Source organism: Tachysurus fulvidraco, chromosome 24 (assembly GCF_022655615.1).
Source record: "Tachysurus fulvidraco isolate hzauxx_2018 chromosome 24, HZAU_PFXX_2.0, whole genome shotgun sequence".
NCBI lineage: Eukaryota > Metazoa > Chordata > Actinopteri > Siluriformes > Bagridae > Tachysurus > Tachysurus fulvidraco.
In genome coordinates, this window is record NC_062541.1 from 16,668,889 (window position 1) to 16,687,632 (window position 18,744).

General features: G+C 40.7%; 2 protein-coding genes across 3 annotated transcripts in view; both read right to left on the minus strand.

Moving 5' to 3' along the window:
• Positions 1–7,459, minus strand: part of kctd5a (potassium channel tetramerization domain containing 5a) — a 14,722-nt gene extending 7,263 nt beyond the window's left edge. The window contains exons 1-4 of the mRNA XM_027176186.2: positions 7,172–7,459; positions 4,712–4,820; positions 4,484–4,575; positions 3,699–3,794 (exon numbers count right to left, since the gene is read on the minus strand). Coding sequence (XP_027031987.1) covers positions 3,699–3,794; positions 4,484–4,575; positions 4,712–4,820; positions 7,172–7,393 — 519 coding nt within the window. The 5' untranslated portion in view covers positions 7,394–7,459. The remainder of the gene's footprint in view (positions 1–3,698; positions 3,795–4,483; positions 4,576–4,711; positions 4,821–7,171) is intronic.
• A 1,959-nt stretch (positions 7,460–9,418) lies between these two features.
• LOC113661757 (BTB/POZ domain-containing protein KCTD5-like) lies at positions 9,419–16,401 on the minus strand. Of its 2 annotated transcripts, none has more exons than XM_047807999.1 (4): positions 16,123–16,401; positions 13,407–13,515; positions 13,214–13,305; positions 9,419–9,481 (listed from the first exon to the last, which is right to left on the minus strand). In XM_047807999.1, the coding sequence occupies exons 1-4, from the start codon at positions 16,306–16,308 to the stop codon at positions 9,434–9,436; spliced, it is 435 nt and encodes a 144-aa protein (XP_047663955.1). In that variant the 5' UTR covers positions 16,309–16,401; the 3' UTR covers positions 9,419–9,433. The 2 variants fall into 2 exon arrangements, with proteins under 2 accessions (XP_047663955.1, XP_027031988.1); XM_027176187.2 differs by lacking the exon at positions 9,419–9,481 and adding an exon at positions 12,689–12,855.
• Positions 16,402–18,744: the final 2,343 nt, after the last annotated feature.

Sequence of the window (18,744 nt, forward strand, 5' to 3'; positions counted from 1 at the left end):
ATTCCCCTCACACGTTCGGCAGAAATACCACACCCGACGTTTAGAAACGGTCGGAGGGCAAATCACGACCACGAGAGTTAAACCAGTCTCCACACAGCTGGTTATGCTGTTGTGATTCTGTACAATCAAAAACATTTTACACTTTAGTCTTTATTTTTTCACCGTCAATATATAGCAAATGTCATTTTTTCTGATGTTCTTCTTCGTGTTACAGCCGTTACGCACCGTGTTATTATTTACCGCTTAAAGTTTCCTACAAACTGGAGATGCACCTTTGTTTGTGGTGAGATTTTTACGAGTGTTGTTTATTTCTCTGTTTAACGTCATGTACTGTTTAGCCGCTCATGGATGATGGTGAATACACAACATGGTGTCTTTTCTACACTGTCATTACGACTAGATAAACCTGCGCATTACTAGGAACATGAAGTATGACAGACATTAACAAGTGACTGCTGTACCATCCTGGCCATATTAATACCGTGGTCCTTGGTCCCCGACGGCTGGAACAAAAGAAGTCGTGACCCCCGTTTTCAAGAGTGGAGACAAATAAGACCCAAACAACCACAGAGACATTTGTGTAAGCAGTATCTGGGGACGTTGTTTTGCAGCATCGTCAACACAAGACTCGTACGCTTCCTTACTCAGCACAATGTCTTAAAGCAAGAGTCAGATTGGATTCTTATCAAGTTGTAGAACCTCAGACCACGACCTTACACCACGTACCCTAACTGACAAATATATATCGATCAGAACAAAACCAAAACATTCGCTTGCTTTGTAGATTTTCAGAAAGCATTCGATTCGATCTGGCACCGAGGTTTATTTTTTAAACTTGTTGAAATTGGTATAGAGGGCAGAACATACAATATAGTAAAAACAATGTACTCAAATGTGCAATTAAAATTGGAAATAAACAAACTGAATTCTTCCCTCAAAGTGGACGTGTGAGTCAGAGCCGTCCACGATCACCGACCATCACCAACATCTACATTCATCAGGCCATCCTTAAAATTTTTTTGGTTTGCAGTAACAGTAAAAAAAAAAAAAAAAAGGGGTCAGTAGGTAGGTCTATATTTTTTTTGTTTCAAGTTTCAGTGTAAAAAAAGAAAGTACAATTTTGGTGATGGTGATTACGTAGGTATGACTTTAAGCAAATTAGCATATCGTGATGTCACTGACTGGGTCTTCAACCCCTGCCTTCGGGCGCATCATCGCAAACCTCATGTTGATGCTGGACAGTTTTGCCAGAACTTCGTGCCAAGTTAAAGCGATGTCGAGCTGTTTTAATGCATTTTTAGATGTATTATGTTTCCCGAACAAGTATGACTTTGAACGGTGACGGCGAACATTTTGTTTACTGCAGCCGCAGCCGTCGTTACCGAGCGTGAACCGTCGACTCTGACAGTGAATGAGTGTCTGAGACGAAGCGAACGCACAGGCCGTAGTGTGACATCCGGTAACCGACAGTGTAAACATTGGTGATGTCACGGGTTTTTATTTAAAAGAAAGAACTTAGCCTTTGTTTGTATGTAGGCCTAGGCAATTAATATATTTACAATACTTACTAAAATATTATTATTTATTATCACTATTTATATATTTATTTTTTTATATATATATTTATTCATATATTTATTATATATTATCACACTCACTCACTTATGTTAGTGAGTGTGAGTGAGTGAGTGAGTGTGAGTGAGTGAATGTGAGTGAGTGTGTGAGTGTGAGTGAATGTGAGTGAGTGTGAGTGAGTGAGTGTGAGTGAGTGAATGTTAGTGAGTGTGAGTGAGTGAGTGAGTGTGAGTGAGTGAGTGTGAGTGAATGTGAGTGAGTGTGAGTGAGTGTGAGTGAGTGAGTGTGAGTGAGTGAATGTTAGTGAGTGTGAGTGAGTGAGTGAGTGTGAGTGAGTGAGTGTGAGTGAATGTGAGTGAGTGTGAGTGAGTGAGTGTGAGTGAATGTGAGTGAGTGTGAGTGAGTGAGTGTGAGTGAGTGAATGTTAGTGAGTGTGAGTGAGTGTGAGTGAATGTGAGTGAGTATGAGTGAGTGAGTGTGAGTGAGTGAATGTTAGTGAGTGTGAGTGAGTGAGTGAGTGTGAGTGAGTGAGTGAATGTGAGTGAGTGTGAGTGAGTGAGTGAGTGAATGTTAGTGAGTGTGAGTGAGTGAGTGAGTGAATGTTAGTGAGTGTGAGTGAGTGAGTGAGTGAGTGAGTGTGAGTGAGTGAATGTGAGAGTGAGTGAGTGAGTGAGTGAGTGAGTGAGTGAATGTTAGTGAGTGTGAGTGAGTGAGTGAGTGTGAGTGAGTGAATGTTAGTGAGTGTGAGTGAGTGAGTGAGTGTGAGTGAGTGAGAGTGAATGTTAGTGAGTGTGAGTGAGTGAGTGAGTGTGAGTGAGTGAGTGTGAGTGAGTGAGAGTGAATGTTAGTGAGTGTGAGTGAGTGAGTGAGTGAGTGAGTGTGAGTGAGTGAATGTGAGAGTGAGTGAGTGAGTGAGTGAGTGTGTGAGCGAATGTGAGTGAGTGAGTGAGTGAATGTGAGTGAGTGAGTGAGTGAATGTTAGTGAGTGTGAGTGAGTGAGTGAGTGTGAGTGAGTGAGAGTGAATGTTAGTGAGTGTGAGTGAGTGAGTGAGTGTGAGTGAGTGAGTGTGAGTGAGTGAGAGTGAATGTTAGTGAGTGTGAGTGAGTGAGTGAGTGAGTGAGTGTGAGTGAGTGAGTGAATGTTAGTGAGTGAGTGAATGTGAGTATGAGTGAATGTGAGTGTGAGTATGAGTGAATGTGAGTGTGAGTATGAGTGAATGTGAGTGTGAGTATGAGTGAATGTGAATGTGAGTATGAGTGAATGTGAGTGTGAGTATGAGTGAATGTGAATACGAGTGAATGTGAGTGTGAGTATGAGTGAATGTGAATACGAGTGAATGTGAGAGTGAGTATGAGTGTGAGTATGAGTGAATGTGAGAGTGAGTATGGGTGAATGTGAGAGTGAGTATGAGTGTGAGTATGAGTGAATGTGAGAGTGAATGTGAGAGTGAATGTGAGAGTGAGTATGAGTGTGAGTATGAGTGAATGCGAGTGTGAGTATGAGTGTGAGTATGAGTGAATGTGAGTGTGAGTATGAGTGAATGTGAGTGTGAGTATGAGTGAATGTGAATGTGTGAGCGTCTGAGAGAGACAAAGAGAGAGAGACGACATACAAACAGAAGAAAGTGGCAGACAGTAACAGACACAGAGACGGACACAGAGAGAAGGATACCGACAGAGACGGACACCGACAGAGACGGACACCGACAGAGACGGACACCGACAGAGACGGACACCGACAGAGACGGACACCGACAGAGACGGACACCGACAGAGACGGACACCGACAGAGACGGACACCGACAGAGACGGACACCGACAGAGACGGACACCGACAGAGACGGACACAGACAGAGCTTTCTCTCAGCTTTCAGGATTTGATCAGGAAGCAGTAAATACCAGTCCACCAATATAACGATTAAAACGTAGACCAGTCGATACTTTTAGTTCTTCCAAGTATCCTGATGGAGGAGATGAAGAACGTGATATGTATAAACGTAACCCTTCCCTGGACGACAGGACAGCGTTAGTCTGAAACCTTATATCTGAAATGTATGAAAGCTGCAAGACAGATAAAGTCTGATTATAATTAGATCATAACGTTAACCCGAGCTCACACTTACCTGTTCAAACTTCCAGCCATCAGACATGGTGGAGACCATCTGAGTGAGCTCTTCCTCTTGGCACTGGAGGACTCGGTAGACGTGTTTTACAGGAAGCTGGAAAGAAACGACGTCGGGATTAGTCTCATGTGTCCACTCTAAAACAGGTTCAGTGCAATTCATCTGCAGAGCACTGTTAAGAATGGACATGGTCATGAAGCAGCTGTACAGAACATAAGAAATATTGATCAGAAAAAAAGATTTATACAAAGATGTACTTTTATTTAAATGTGTTCGATCAATGACACCGCTGGTTTGAAATCATGGCTTTGGGCTCGTGTGTGGGTCGGTCACGTTCCCGTCAGCACATTAGCGTTCCAGCGCTACTCCTACGGGAGGTTGAATTTGGTGGCACGTACCCCCCGACCTCAATAGAACGAAATGAGCACACCAGCTAAAGCCACCGAGAAGATCTGCAGCAAGGGCGGCTCAAAAGACGAAGCGTGATCCGGGGACGATCCGGGTAACATAAAGCTAAAAAGATGCTAACGATCGATTAGCTACTCACGCTGGTGTGTTTTTACATCGTGACTGTAATAAAGCCGGAGTGTCTGTAGGCGCTTTCTCTGTAATGATTACACATTTATAAATGATGTTAAAAACACGTGCAGCGTCAGCTCGATTTCAGCTGTTGCTATAGAAACCGCGATGTATTACAAAGTGCGTGTTTATATTAGCATGCATTGTGAAGCTCACTCTCACATACGCGTACACACTCTCGCACATGTGCACTCACACACACTCACCTGAGAAGTTTTGCAGTCCCGCTCCCTGATTTTGTCTTTCACTAGTTTTATCAATGAAGTGATGTTATAAAACTCGGCCTCTTCCAGCACACCTAGTCGTCAAGAACAGGTCGTTAAATATCAACACGGATGCCACCCATCAGCATAAAGATTTCAGCGAGACATAAATAAATAAATAAATAAATAAATAAATAAATAAATAAATTTGGACAGCTACGCTCATCCTACCTTCTTCTGCGAGTCCTCGGTTGAGCACCAGCTTGCCGTGTCTCAGATAATTGAGCACTGGACCGAAGTACGTCGGGTCTCGGTCGATCAAATATGCACCCGTTTCATCCTAGAGTTTGGAGTAAGAGATAAGACAAGAAAGGTTTCTAACAGTCAGTTTTATGCCCTCATACACTGACGGTGACATCACATGTATTTAATACCGTCAGTCCTTCCGAGTTAATCACCAAATTTGGGGATCTAGGCATCAACCCCTCACTATATCACTGGATAATGGACTTTCTGACCAACAGACCCAGGTCAGGCCACAGACAGGTCAGGCCACATCCGTTCTGCCACCATCACCCTTAACACAGGTGTACCACAGGGCAGTGTGCTGAGCCCATTCCTCTATTCCCTATTCACTCACGACTGCAGGCCTGCGCATGGATCTAAGGATCTATAGAGTTACAGCACCTGGCCACATGGTATTCAGACAACCACCTGCTTCTTAACTCCAGCAAAACAAAGCAGCTCATCATGGACTTCAGGAGGAAGAGAAGAGGCAGGCATTCCCCCATCCACATCAATGAGCTGCCAGTTGAACGTGTATCCAGCTTCATGTTCATCCAGCTAGAGATCCACATATCAGAGAACTTGTCATTGGGTGATGAAAACCATTAGATGCTAAACTGCATTTTGTTGCCTTGTACATGGGTAATGAAAATAAAGTTGAATCTAATCTAAGGAGTATCGCCTCCAGGTCTGAGCAGAAGTTCACAAACTGCTCTTTGTTTCACTAAATTTTACAGATTCATATTAGAAATATCAAAGAGGGATTGTGTGTGTGACAATATTTTGGTCACCTTCAGACAAGCCGTGTTTAAATTAATGCCTGTAATTGTTGTTTTTTTCCACTCTACCAAAAAAGTCTCTCCACTGTATAAAGAAAAGTCTCAAATCTAACTACTCTAGTCGTACCTAGTAGCACCTTCACTATACAGCTTTCTAATGAGTCAGTTGATCGTAAAGTCAGGGATTGAGACACAAATCACGACAACAATCAAAGGCAAAAAGGTTTGAAGAGAGACAGAGCTTGGGAATGGGTTTAACGTGCTAGAAACTGAAACATATGTAGTTCTAGAGTAAACCAGAAGGTTTTGAATCATACAGAAGACACACAAAACCTGCTCCTGCTTCACATTGAGGTGCAGAACATCACCCTGGCATTGATTAATTTCCTACAACATCACAACCTTTGACTGGTAAGGAATATTCCTTTGGGTTATAGCCAGTTACATTATATATCTGGATCTTACCAACAGTATAGTGTTTGAAAATGATAGCAAACTTAAATTATAAACCTGATGGAATAAAAAAAATAAAAATAAATAAAAACAGGACGATTTCCTCCTACGTTCCTGTGTACGCAGCTTCAGTCGCCATCATTTACATTTTAAAGATCAATGTTTTTATCTTTTGATCAATATTCCTTCGTTCTGCATTTTTTGTATTTATGCATTAATGATTCTTACAGAAAAGAATATTAAAGTACTTTTAAAGACAAACTAACTTCCTGAAAATGAAAGAAATCACCAAACCTTTAATTATGCTTTATAAAACTTTTATTTCCCCCTCGCAATTTTTTACACTGAATGATTTCTGCTAACATTCCTTAAGCCCCGCCCCACGATCTGTCTATAAAATAATTGACAGGAAGCGCATCCAATCAACAAACCAGCCGTCCGGACCGGAAGTCCAAACGAGTTCTCAGTGACTTCATTTACACTAAACCTTTCTTATATTATTTTATTTTAATATCTTAGTTATTTGTACAAGAAAGGAATGAAAAAAATGTATTAAATAAATAAATAAATAAATAAAACTAAAAAAAAAACAAAAAAACTTTTCAAACCTAAAAAAAAATATTAAAATAAGTGTAAAACATTTAATGCATTCAGGTTCAAGTCTAAACAAGCTGCTCAGAGAGAGCAAACAAACAAACAAACAAACAAATAAATAAACAAGCTGATTTATTTAACTGCTGTGAAAATGTGTTATTTATCTACTTTTCCATTAAACTTGCTAAACAAATGAAGCTCAGCTCAGTCACTGGCTGTCATTAGCATAAGTGCTAACGAGGTAGCTAAAGTTATGTGTGTATAAAATGTCCACACTGGAGTTTGTACAATAATAAAATGACGAGTAACAGTGGTGTATAAACTGGGACACGGACAGCTAGTGAAATCTGAGCTCAGGCACTTCATGTGGTTTAGTGGTACCGCAGTATAACCGCCTAGCTAACAGCTAACATTTGTCCACACACCGCTATCACTCCAGCACACAGTCCGGTCCTGGGACTGTTTGTTCTGTTCTACTAATTATTATCAGCTACTCAACTCAACAAAACTCAGGATCCATCCACAGCCAGTGAAAGTAGCTAAAGTGGCTAACGAGCACAAAAGCTAGCCGTAAACTCGCCTTGTCAGAGTCGAGGTCGGGGTCGGTCTGGCACAGGCGGTACAGGAACGACTTGGGGTCCCTGCACAGGGTTTGTCTGGTGGTCAGGAAGTACGTGCCGCCGACGTTAAGGCGAACCCACTTGGACGAAGCACTTGTGGTTGAGTGTAATCGGTCAGCTGCTGACAGGGCGGGACACCTCCGGGCTACAGAGCCGCTTGGGTCAGGGCTCTTCTCCGCCATGCCACCTCCGCTTCTCTCTGCTCAACAACTACTCCAAAGCCGGAAACTAGCATCCGCGGCGATGCGGCGGTTGCCAGGTTGCGTTAAATAACACATTTATAGCGTAATACAATGTAACACATAATAAGCATATATATATATATATATATATATATATATATATATATATATATATATATATATATATATATATATCTTACATATTTCGACAAATAACCTGGACGATACTAACTAGAACCCGTCAGCTCGGGATAACCTTTTTAACTACCGGTTGTCAACGGAGTGGCGTCCTCCGTTAGCATTAACCGGCTAACGTTATCGGTAGCGCCATCGTTTATGAGCACCTTCTTACAAACGTTATTAGTGTGTCAGTACGTAAACAGAGAAGGAACACGTCATAGTATCTTGTGGGTGTTTATGTAAGAAATAAAAAAAATAACTATATACTTATTTCGTGTAAAATTGTGTATCCTACGGTGCGTTATTTAACGCATCTGGCAACCAAAGGTTCGGTGGGCCTGGCTGCGGACGGATCGAAGCTGTTCTATAGGCTGCCAGTTCAATCCAGTGCTGTAACTAACGATTATGTTCATAATCGAATAATCGGCCGATTATTGTTTCGATTAATCGATGAATCAGATAAAAAAAAAAACCCACCACATTTTAATAACACGTCATTTTATTTCATTTCAAATTAAATTTACACATTGGGTGTTACAAATATAAACTTAAACCTAAAACTTTACACCAGCACAATGTTTTTTCCCAGCTTTTAACCGGAAAATTTTTAATGTCAAGTGCTTTTAGTGTCTCTGTCATTGAATACATTAACTCTGGTTCACTGAATTACAGACTTAAGATACCAAGCACGTAAATCACTGTTCAAATCACTGTTGTTGTTTTTTTTAAATACAACAAACAGGGAATAGGGCTTTTATTGTCATTACAACCATATATAGCTGTTGCAGTACACAGTGAAATGAGACAACGTTTCTCCAGGATCATGGTGCTACATAACATAAAGACAGGGCTTAAAGAACTTACTGTAAGTAAGTTAGTCCTAGATACATAAAGTGCATCTGTGCAACCTGGTGTAAACAGTGCAGGACAAGACAAAGAAGACAGACAAGATGCAGGACAAAAGACGGTGCAGACAAAAAAATACAAGCCAATACACAAAAGACAATAAACAGAAACAGCGCAGGTGTAAATACTGTATGTTCAACACTATTGTGTGTGCAGAAATACTGAAATGAACACAGTGTTATAGCAGCAGTTACCTGAGATATTGTATATATTGTATATATAATAAAGTGCTAGTTGAAGTGTTTCACGAATAAGTAGGTCTTCAGCCGTCGCCTATAGGATCGCTTCAGTTACAACAGCTGATTCTTGTGGGGTACATGGCTGATTTTGTCTCTGCATGAACTCAACAATAGTTGCTGTTTCTTTATGAAAGTAGAAAAAAATGAATATCAAGTTAGTATTTATGAATTATTTTTGTGTATGAACAATAAAGCACCGACAAGATACATACAAAATAAAATGTATGTATTTGCAGTTTTTGTTATGCACAAAAAAGCACTTACTATTAAACTGTGCTTAAATCAAGAAAAATCTGCTTTCACTGCAACTTAGTATGTTTTATTTAAGGATTATATTGTTATTTTTAAATGGAATCTATTTATAATTGGTATATATTTTAATTAGTGCCTGTAACAATGCTATGATTGAATGCGTGATGATGTGCCAACTAATCAATAATGTCATTCGTTACAACGATTTTCGTTATTGTTGATTATTATCGATTTGATCGATTTGTTGTTTCAGCCATAGCTAAACCTACCAAAGGCGCACTTCTACACCTCCACTGAGTCCTATACTCACCGCCTCCATCATTATCTTGTACTCTGCTGCCACTGGCAAAAACGATCAGAATGCAGAGTGTCATTCGTGCTTCTGAGAAGGTGATACCACCTCTTCAGGATCTGTACACTTCCAGGACCCTAAAGCAGGCAGTTAAGATTGTGGCTGACCCTCTCATCCTGGACACTGTCTTTTTGAGGCCCTCTGGCAGAAAGCTGCAGTCTATAAAGAATAAAACTTCAACCACAAAAACTTTCCATCCGTACCTGGCCTAATAATCAACATCCTGGTCTGTTATTCACCTACTTGGACATTATTAAACTACCCCACCACTGCTCAGATACATTACATTAATGTTCACAAATCTGACTGTCATAATGCCCCTTCCTTTCTCACACTGGTCCACTGTTGTATATCCTGCACTAATGGACAGTTAATTTTGTCGTTCAGTTGTAATATATGTAACATTTCTAATTAAATATTTGCACTGGCCATTTTGCACATCCTGCATAAGTGTCCAATTCATGTCTTTATTCTTGTTTACATCCAATTGCTTGTTTTCTATAAATCTTTATGATTATACACAATATTATCATTATTATTATTATGATTGTTGTTGTTATTATTAATGTTATTATCATTGTTGTTGTTGTTGTTGTTGTTGTTGTTATTGTTCTTCTTCTTCTTATTATTATTATTTAACTCGTTAGAGAGATAAAAGATTGGATGAGCTGTAATTTTCTGTTGTTAAACTCAGATAAGACAGAAATACTACTTATCGGTCCAAAAACCAGTGCACAGAAACTCTCACAATTCAATTTCCATTTAGAGGGATGTTCTGTTACTATTAGCACGATGGTTAAAGACCTGGGTGTTCTATTAGACAGCAACTTGTCTTTTGAAAATCATATCGCCCATACTACAAAAACATACTTCTTCCACCTTGGAAATATTGCCAAGCTGAGAAACATCCTGTATCTGAAACTATCTGTATCTGATGCTGAGAAGTTAGTTCATGCTTTCATGACCTCTAGACTGGACTGTTGTAATGCAGGTGGTTGTCCTGCATCTTTAAAAAATAGACTACAGTACAGTTAGTCCAATTATTCTTTATATTAATCTTTTGTTCTATGTTTATGTTCTGTAAAGCTGCTTTGAGACAATGTCAATTGTTAAAAGCGCTATACAAATAAACTTGAATGTAATTTAAATATTATTATTGTTATTGTCATTATTATTATTATTATTATTATTATTATTATTATTATTATTATTATTATTATTATTATTATTATAACCTTTGTTTCTCATACTTATGGCTCTTCTGTAATATTACTACACACTAGACGTCTTCATGGGTCCACTTAGATCCGAAAACCCGAGGCCCGACCAGTGACCCGAGCGGGTTCGGGTCTAAAAGTTTCACTTATGACTCGGACACGGGTCGGGTCTAATAATTGCGGCATCGGGTCTCGGGTAATTTAAAATGAATTTTTTACCGAACGGACCCGAGAAGACCCGAACTACTATATCTCGTGTGTGTGCATCGACTCGAGCCCTTTTCCAACCTCTCCTCTGTTTGCCAAGACCGCTTGCGACATCGTGTGTCTGGTGACGTGTGTCTGGCGGTAAGCTAATTTTCGTTGACACAGACCTGTTAATCAATTTTGAATCCAATCTGTAGGGGTTACTTTAGTGTAGAGTTAAGCAACATTCGCGTCCAGTCGGGTTAAAAAAATTGCCGTTGGGTCGGGTCTAATTTTTTCGGGTTTGTCTCGGGTCGGGTCTTTATTAAAAAAAAAAAAATTATGCACGTCGGGTTTGGGTAAAAAGTGCTTCGGGTCACTTCGGTCGGGTACATTTCTTTAGACCCGAGAAGACCGCTACTAGACTCCAAGGCAAATACCAGTACATCTAGTGTAAATGTGAACCCTACAGTTCCTGGGAATAAACCGGATTCTGATTCTGCTTTAACACAACCTGGCAACCGCGGGATCGCCGCGGATGCTAGTTTCCGGCTTTGGAGTAGTTGTTGAGCAAAGAGAAGCGGAGGTGGCATGGCGGAGAAGAGCTCTGACCCAAGCGGCTCTGTAGCCCGCAGGGACCCCAAGTCGTTCCTGTACCGCCTGTGCCAGACCGACCCCGACCTCGACTCTGACAAGGCGAGTTAACGGCTAGCTTTTGTGCTCGTTAGCCACTTTAGCTACTTTCACTGGCTGTGGATGGATCCTGAGTTTTGTTGAGTTGAATAGCTGATAATAATTAGTAGAACAGAACAAACAGTCCCAGGACCGGACTGTGTGCTGGAGTGATAGCGGTGTGTGGACAAATGTTAGCTGTTAGCTAGGCGGTTATACTGCGGTACCACTAAACCACATGAAGTGCCTGAGCTCAGATTTCACTAGCTGTCCGTGTCCCAGTTTATACACCACTGTTACTCGTCATTTTATTATTGTACAAACTCCAGTGTGGACATTTTATACACACATAACTTTAGCTACCTTGTTAGCACTTATGCTAATGACAGCCAGTGACTGAGCTGAGCTTCTTTTGTTTAGCAAGTTTAATGGAAAAGTAGAAAAATAACACATTTTCACAGCAGTTAAATAAATCAGCTTATTCATTCATTCATTCATTCATTCATTCATTTATTTACTCTAAGCAGCTTGTTTAGACCTGAATACATAAAATCTGTTTAACAATTATTATTATTTTTTTAGGTTTAAAAGTTTTTTTTTCTATTCCTTTCTTGTACAAATAACCTTTAAGATATTAAAATAAAATAATATAAGACAGGTTTAGTGTAAATGAAGTCACTGAGAACTCGTTTGGACTTCCGGTCCGGACGGCTGGTTTGTTGATTGGATGCGCCTCCTGTCAATCATTTTATAGACACGTAATATAGACAGATCGTGGGGCGGGGCTTAAGGGATGTTAGCAGAAATCATTTGGTGTAAAAAATTGGGAGGGGGAAATAAAAGTTTTATAAAGCATAATTAAAGGTTTGGTGATTTCTTTCATTTTCAGGAAGTTAGTTTGTCTTTAAAAGTACTTTAATATTCTTTTCTGTAAGAATCATTAATGCATAAATACAAAAAAACGCAGAACGAAGGAGTTTGACACAAAACGCAGGTCTTTAAAATGGACCGGATTTTCATAAATATCGTGCAACTTCTTGTATAAACACTCAAAAGAATGAAAAAATAAATCTGTTCGTATCCAACTGGATCAATGAGGCCCAATCACTGAAACAACACAAGGAAGAACTCTTGAGGAACCTGAACTCTCGAGAGGAACCAAAACTCTTGAGAGTAATTAATAACTCGTTACTCTTCCACAGTTTAAACTCAAATATGAAATCAAACAGTACTCTCTACTTCATTAGACCCCTTCATTAAAGAGAAACATTGACATTCACGATGAACCGAATGTCAGTCTGTTAAGTTTTATTGTCCAGTGAAGAAAGAGACCGATTCCTGGGTTGTGTTCTGCTTCATGAAGATTTCGGACCTTCATTGACAAGTGCAATTCAGGCCTTCAGGATCAGACCCAGTTTCTTTCCACAAGCCATCAGACTCCTCAATAACTGAAATGAACTGTATCGAGCACAATACACACACACATGCACAATCAACTGTATGGACTGCAATGACCTACAATACACAAAATACAAACTATTCCAATATACATCCATGTCTACAGCACCATCATATCAAACTCTTTACATGATGTTCTTCACACTGTTTTTGCTCTTTACACATTACAGTTGATTTCTGTTTTTTACAGAAACAGTACATCATATAACTGCTATAATACTCATGTGTATGTAGATAATACAGTATGTACACTGGTAGGTGCTGCTTTTGTGTATTGTCTTTTTTGTAATGGCTTGTATTTTTCTTACACACGAAGTCTCTCACACACACACAATCTCATATACACAGACACACTCACCCGAGAAGTTTTGCAGTCCCGCTCCCTGATTTTGTCTTTCACTAGTTTGATCAATGAAGTGATGTTATAAAACTCGGCCTCTTCCAGCACACCTAGTCGTCAAGAACAGGTCGTTAAAAATCAACACGGGTGCCACACATCGGCATAAAGATTTCAGCGAGACAAAAGTAAATAAATAAATTCGCACATCTACCTTCTTCTGCGAGTCCTCGGTTGAGCACCAGCTTGCCGTGTCTCAGATAATTGAGCACTGGACCGAAGTACGTCGGGTCTCGGTCGATCAAGTATGCACCCGTTTCATCCTAGAGTTTGGAGTAAGAGATAAGACAAGAAAGGTTTCTAACAGTCCGTTTTATGCCCTCACACACTGACGGTGACATCACATGTATTTAATACCGTCAGTCCTTCCAAGATAATCACCAAATTTGGGGATCTAGGCATCAACCCCACACTATATCACTGGATAATGGACTTTCTGACCAACAGACCCAGGTCAGGCCACAGACAGGTCAGGCCACATCCGTTCTGCCACCATCACCCTTAACACAGGTGTACCACAGGGCAGTGTGCTGAGCCCATTCCTCTATTCCCTATTCACTCACAACTGCAGGCCTGCGCATGGATCTAAGGATCTATAGAGTTACAGCACCTGGCCACATGGTATTCAGACAACCACCTGCTTCTTAACTCCAGCAAAACAAAGCAGCTCATCATGGACTTCAGGAGGAAGAGAAGAGGCACGCATTCCCCCATCCACATCAGTGAGCTGCCAGTTGAACGTGTATCCAGCTTCATGTTGCTAGAGATCCACATATCAGAGAACTTGTTATGGACCACCAACACTTCCAGCCTGGTCAAGAAAGCTCACCAGCACCTGTTCTTCCTGAGGACACTGAAGAAACATCACCTGTCTTCAGCCATCCTGAGCTTTTATCGCTGTGTTATTGAGAGCCTCCTGACCAACTGTGTCACAGTCTGGTATAGATCATGTAAGTCGCTCTGGATAAGGGCGTTTGCCAAATGATGTAAATGTAATGTAAATGGTATGGGAACTGCACAGCCACAGACCGCGAGGCACTCCAGTGGGTGATGAAAACCGTTAGATGCTAAACTGCATTTTGTTGCCTTGTACATGGGTAATGAAAATAAAGTTGAATCTAATCTAAGGAGTATCGCCTCCAGGTCTGAGCAGAAGTTCACAAACTGCTCTTTGTTTCACTAAATTTTACAGATTCATATTAGAAATATCAAAGAGGGATTGTGTGTGTGACAATATTTTGGTCACATTTAGACAAGCCGTGTTTAAATTAATACCTGTAATTGTTGTTTTTTTCCACTCTACCAAAAAAGTCTCTCCACTGTATAAAGAAACGTCTCAAATCTAACTACTCTAGTCGTACCTAGTAGCACCTTCACTATACAGCTTTCTAATGAGTCAGTTGATCGTAAAGTCAGGGATTCAATTGAGACACAAATCACGACAATCAACGGCAAGAAGGTTTGAAGAGAGACAGAGCTTGGGAATGGGTTTAACGTGCTAGAAACTGAAACATATGTAGTTCTAGAGTAAACCAGAAGGTTTTGAATCATATAGAAGACACACAAAACCTGCTCCTGCTTCACATTGAGGTGCAGAACATCACCCTGGCATTGATTATTGTACGTCACAACTTTTGGCTGGGGGGGCACGGTGGCTTAGTGGTTAGCACGTTCGCCTCACACCTCCAGGGTCGGGTTCGATTCCCACCTCCGCCTTGTGTGTGTGGAGTTTGCATGTTCTCCCCGTGCCTCGGGGGTTTCCTACGGGTACTCCGGTTTCCTCCCCCGGTCCAAAGACATGCATGGTAGGTTGTTTGGCATCTCTGGAAAATTGTCTGTATTGTGTGAGTGAATGAGAGTGTGTGTGTGCCCTGTGATGGGTTGGCACTCCGTCCAGGGTGTATCCTGCCTCGATGCCCGATGACATCTGAGAAAGGCACAGGCTCCCCGTGACCCGAGAAGTTCGGATAAGTGGTAGAAAATGAATGAATGAATGAATGAACTTTTGACTGGTAAGGAATACCCACCAGATCTCAGAGTGAGATCTGGTGGGTATTCCTTACCAGTTTGAAAATGATAGCAAACCTAAATTATAAACCTGATGGAATAACAAAACAAAAATAAAAACAGAAACATGGAGTAGGACAACAGCCAGATGTTTAGAGGATGATTTTCCCCTCCCAAGATTTTACACTGAATGATTTCTGCTAACATTCCTTAAGCCCTGCCCCCATTATCTGTCTATAATGTGTCTATAAAATGATTGACAGGAGGCGCATCCAATCAACAAACCAGCTGTCCAGAACGTAAGTCCAAATGAGTTCTCAGCGACTTCATAAGTCTAAACAAGCTGCTTAGTGTAAACAAACAAACAAACAAACAAACAAACAAATAAATAAGCTGATTTATTTAACTGCTGTGAAAATGTGTTATTTATCTACTTTTCCATTAAACTTGCTAAACAAATGAAGCTCAGCTCAGTCACTGGCTGTCATTAGCATAAGTGCTAACAAGGTAGCTAAAGTTATGTGTGTATAAAATGTCCACACTGGAGTTTGTACAATAATAAAATGACGAGTAACAGTGGTGTATAAACTGGGACACGGACAGCTAGTGAAATCTGAGCTCAGGCACTTCATGTGGTTTAGTGGTACCGCAGTATAACCGCCTAGCTAACAGCTAACATTTGTCCACACACCGCTATCACACCAGCAGACAGTCCGGTCCTGGGACTGTTTGTTCTGTTCTACTAATTATTATCAGCTACTCAACTCGCAACAAAACTCAGGAACGATATGGTGAGTTTCCATCCACAGCCAGTGAAAGTAGCTAAAGTGGCTACGGAGCAGAAAAGCTAGCCGTTAACTTGCCTTGTCAGAGTTGAGGTCGGTCTGGCACAGGCGGTACAGAAATGTTTCTGAATCCCTGCACAGTGTTTGTTTGGTGGTGAGAAAGTATGTGCCGCCGACGTTAAGACGAACCCACTTGGACGAAGCACTTGTTGCGTGACATCTTTGAGCTACAGAGCCACTTGGGTCAGGGCTCTTCTCCGCCATGCCACCTCTGCTTCTCTCTGCTCAGGAACTAAGCTCGATGATCCGCTTCGATCCGTCCTCGACCATGCCCACCGAACCAGTGGTTGCCAGGTTGCATCAGAATCAGAATCAGAATCTGGGTTATTCCCAGGAACTGTAGGGTTTACATGTACAGGTATTTGTCTTGGTGTGTTGGTGCATAGTAATAATAGAGAAAAAGCATAAATATAAGAAACAAAGGTTATAAAATAAGCATAATAATAATAATAATGTGTATAAACACAGGATATACAATAGTGCACCAGTGTGAGAAATGAAGGTGCATTATAACAGTGTCCAGGATGAGAGGGTCAGCCACAATCTTAACTGCCTGCTTCAGGGTCCTGGAAGTGTACAGATCCCGAAGAGGTGGTAGATTGCAGCCGATCACCTTCTCAGAAGCACGAATGACACTCTGCATTATGCTCTTGTCTTTGCCAGTGGCAGCAGAGTACAAAATAATGATGGAGGTGGTGATTATAGGACTAAGTGGAGGTGTAGAAGTGCACCATCATAGCCTTTGGTAGGTTTACCTGACACAACATAGCACAATACAGTTTAACACGCAATAATATTATATCTTTTTTTTTTTTTTTTTTTTAACGTACTAGTACTAGTCAGCTTGGGATAGCCTTCTAACTATCGGCTCTTTCCCTGTTCCGATTAGTGACGTTAAATCAACATGGCCGTTCGCACTGTAGACAGTTTAAAGTTCCTCTTCTCTATTTTTAACTTGATCTGTAACAGTTTTGGGTTTAGATCAGTTAATAAATATCATTGATGAGTACCTTCTTACAAAAGTTATTTGCTTGTTGCTAACGCTACGCAAACGGAGGAATCATTTACTTAATCTCAAAAATGTTTGAGACGTCACAGTCAATTATATGAAAATAATCTCTAGATCTGCATCTCTGTATATATGGTGGCTTAGCGGTTAGCACGTTTGCCTCACACCTCCAGGGTCGGGATTTGATTCCCGCATCCACCTTCGCCTTGTGTGTGCAGAGTTTGCATGTTCTCCCCGTGCCTCGGGGGTTTCCTCTGAGTACTCCGGTTTCCTCCCCTGGTCCAAAGACATGCATGGTAGGTTGATTGGCATCTCTGGAAAACTGTCCGTGGTGTGTGTGTGTGAGTGAATGAGAGTGTGTGTGCCCTGTAATGGGTTGGCACTCCGTCCAGGGTGTATCCTGCCTCGATGCCCGATGACGCCTGAGATAGGCACAGGCTCCCCGTGACCCGAGAAGTTCGGATAAGCGGTAGAAAATGAGTGAGAGAGTGAGAGTGATTTCTTCTTATTAATTAGCCATATATCACAATTTAACTCATTTGCAATTTAAGCTCATTTGATTATTATGCAAAATACTGTTTTACTACATTTAAAATTGTTTTTGCCATATCTTTAAAAATATGGTGTTGGATTACTAACATGTTTCAGTCAATAAATATGGAAAATTGTTTATGTTTGTAAAGAATTTAAATATATATATGAAATTTAAAGTGATCACCCAGTTCTGTATTTATATATATATATATATATATAGATTCTGATGCCGTTTGTTTAGATTGCTAAATACAGTAGTTTTTACAGAATCTGTAAGCCTGATTGAACTGAAACTCCCTAGCAACCTGCTGTGATTCCATAGCAACTGCCTAGCAACACTTTCCATGATATCTTGGGTTCTTGGTGGTCTCTATCAAACAAGCTTGTGGCTCCACAGAGAACTGCCAAAAGGTTTTAAATGCTTTATTATGTTATTGTGAGTTTTTGTTCCCAAACTTTGTGAACTTTTTTTTAACTAGTTGCTGTGTCTTTGTGATGCCAGTGCTGCTGCACAAGGACTTGTACATGTCATACACCAATATTTTAGTTTATAATTTAAAGCATTTCCACTCGTACAAGCTTCATTATTAGATTCCAGCTGACGTTATTTTCAGGTATGATAGCAAATGAGCTAATCACCTAGACCTACTTATGCTCCACAGACTCCTATGCTCATGCTAGTAGAGATAGTTCAGGGTTGAACTATCATCCAAGATCAACCCTGAGCTTGGGTTAATGTCTGTACAGAATTGTGTATATTCTCACACAGATAGATAGGTGCACTGGCTGTGCAGGCTGTGTGTGTGTGTGTGTGTGTGTGTGTGTGGGGTGAACTGTGATGGACTGGCATCCCATGCAAGGAGAATCAAGAGATTGGCTCACCTGGGGCTTACACTACTTTCAGGAAAAAACCATGAGATCAGATCCACTGCAGGTTACCATGGAGACAAGTTTTAAAACTATTGAAAGTTCAGAAGTTTTTCTATTAAATACATTCCTTCCTACATCTCTTAAGTAGAAAAATGTTTCCGAATGCTCTACCACTCTTTCGTTCTTCCTCCATCACCCTGCTCACTGCCTCGGTTTGCTGAGAGACC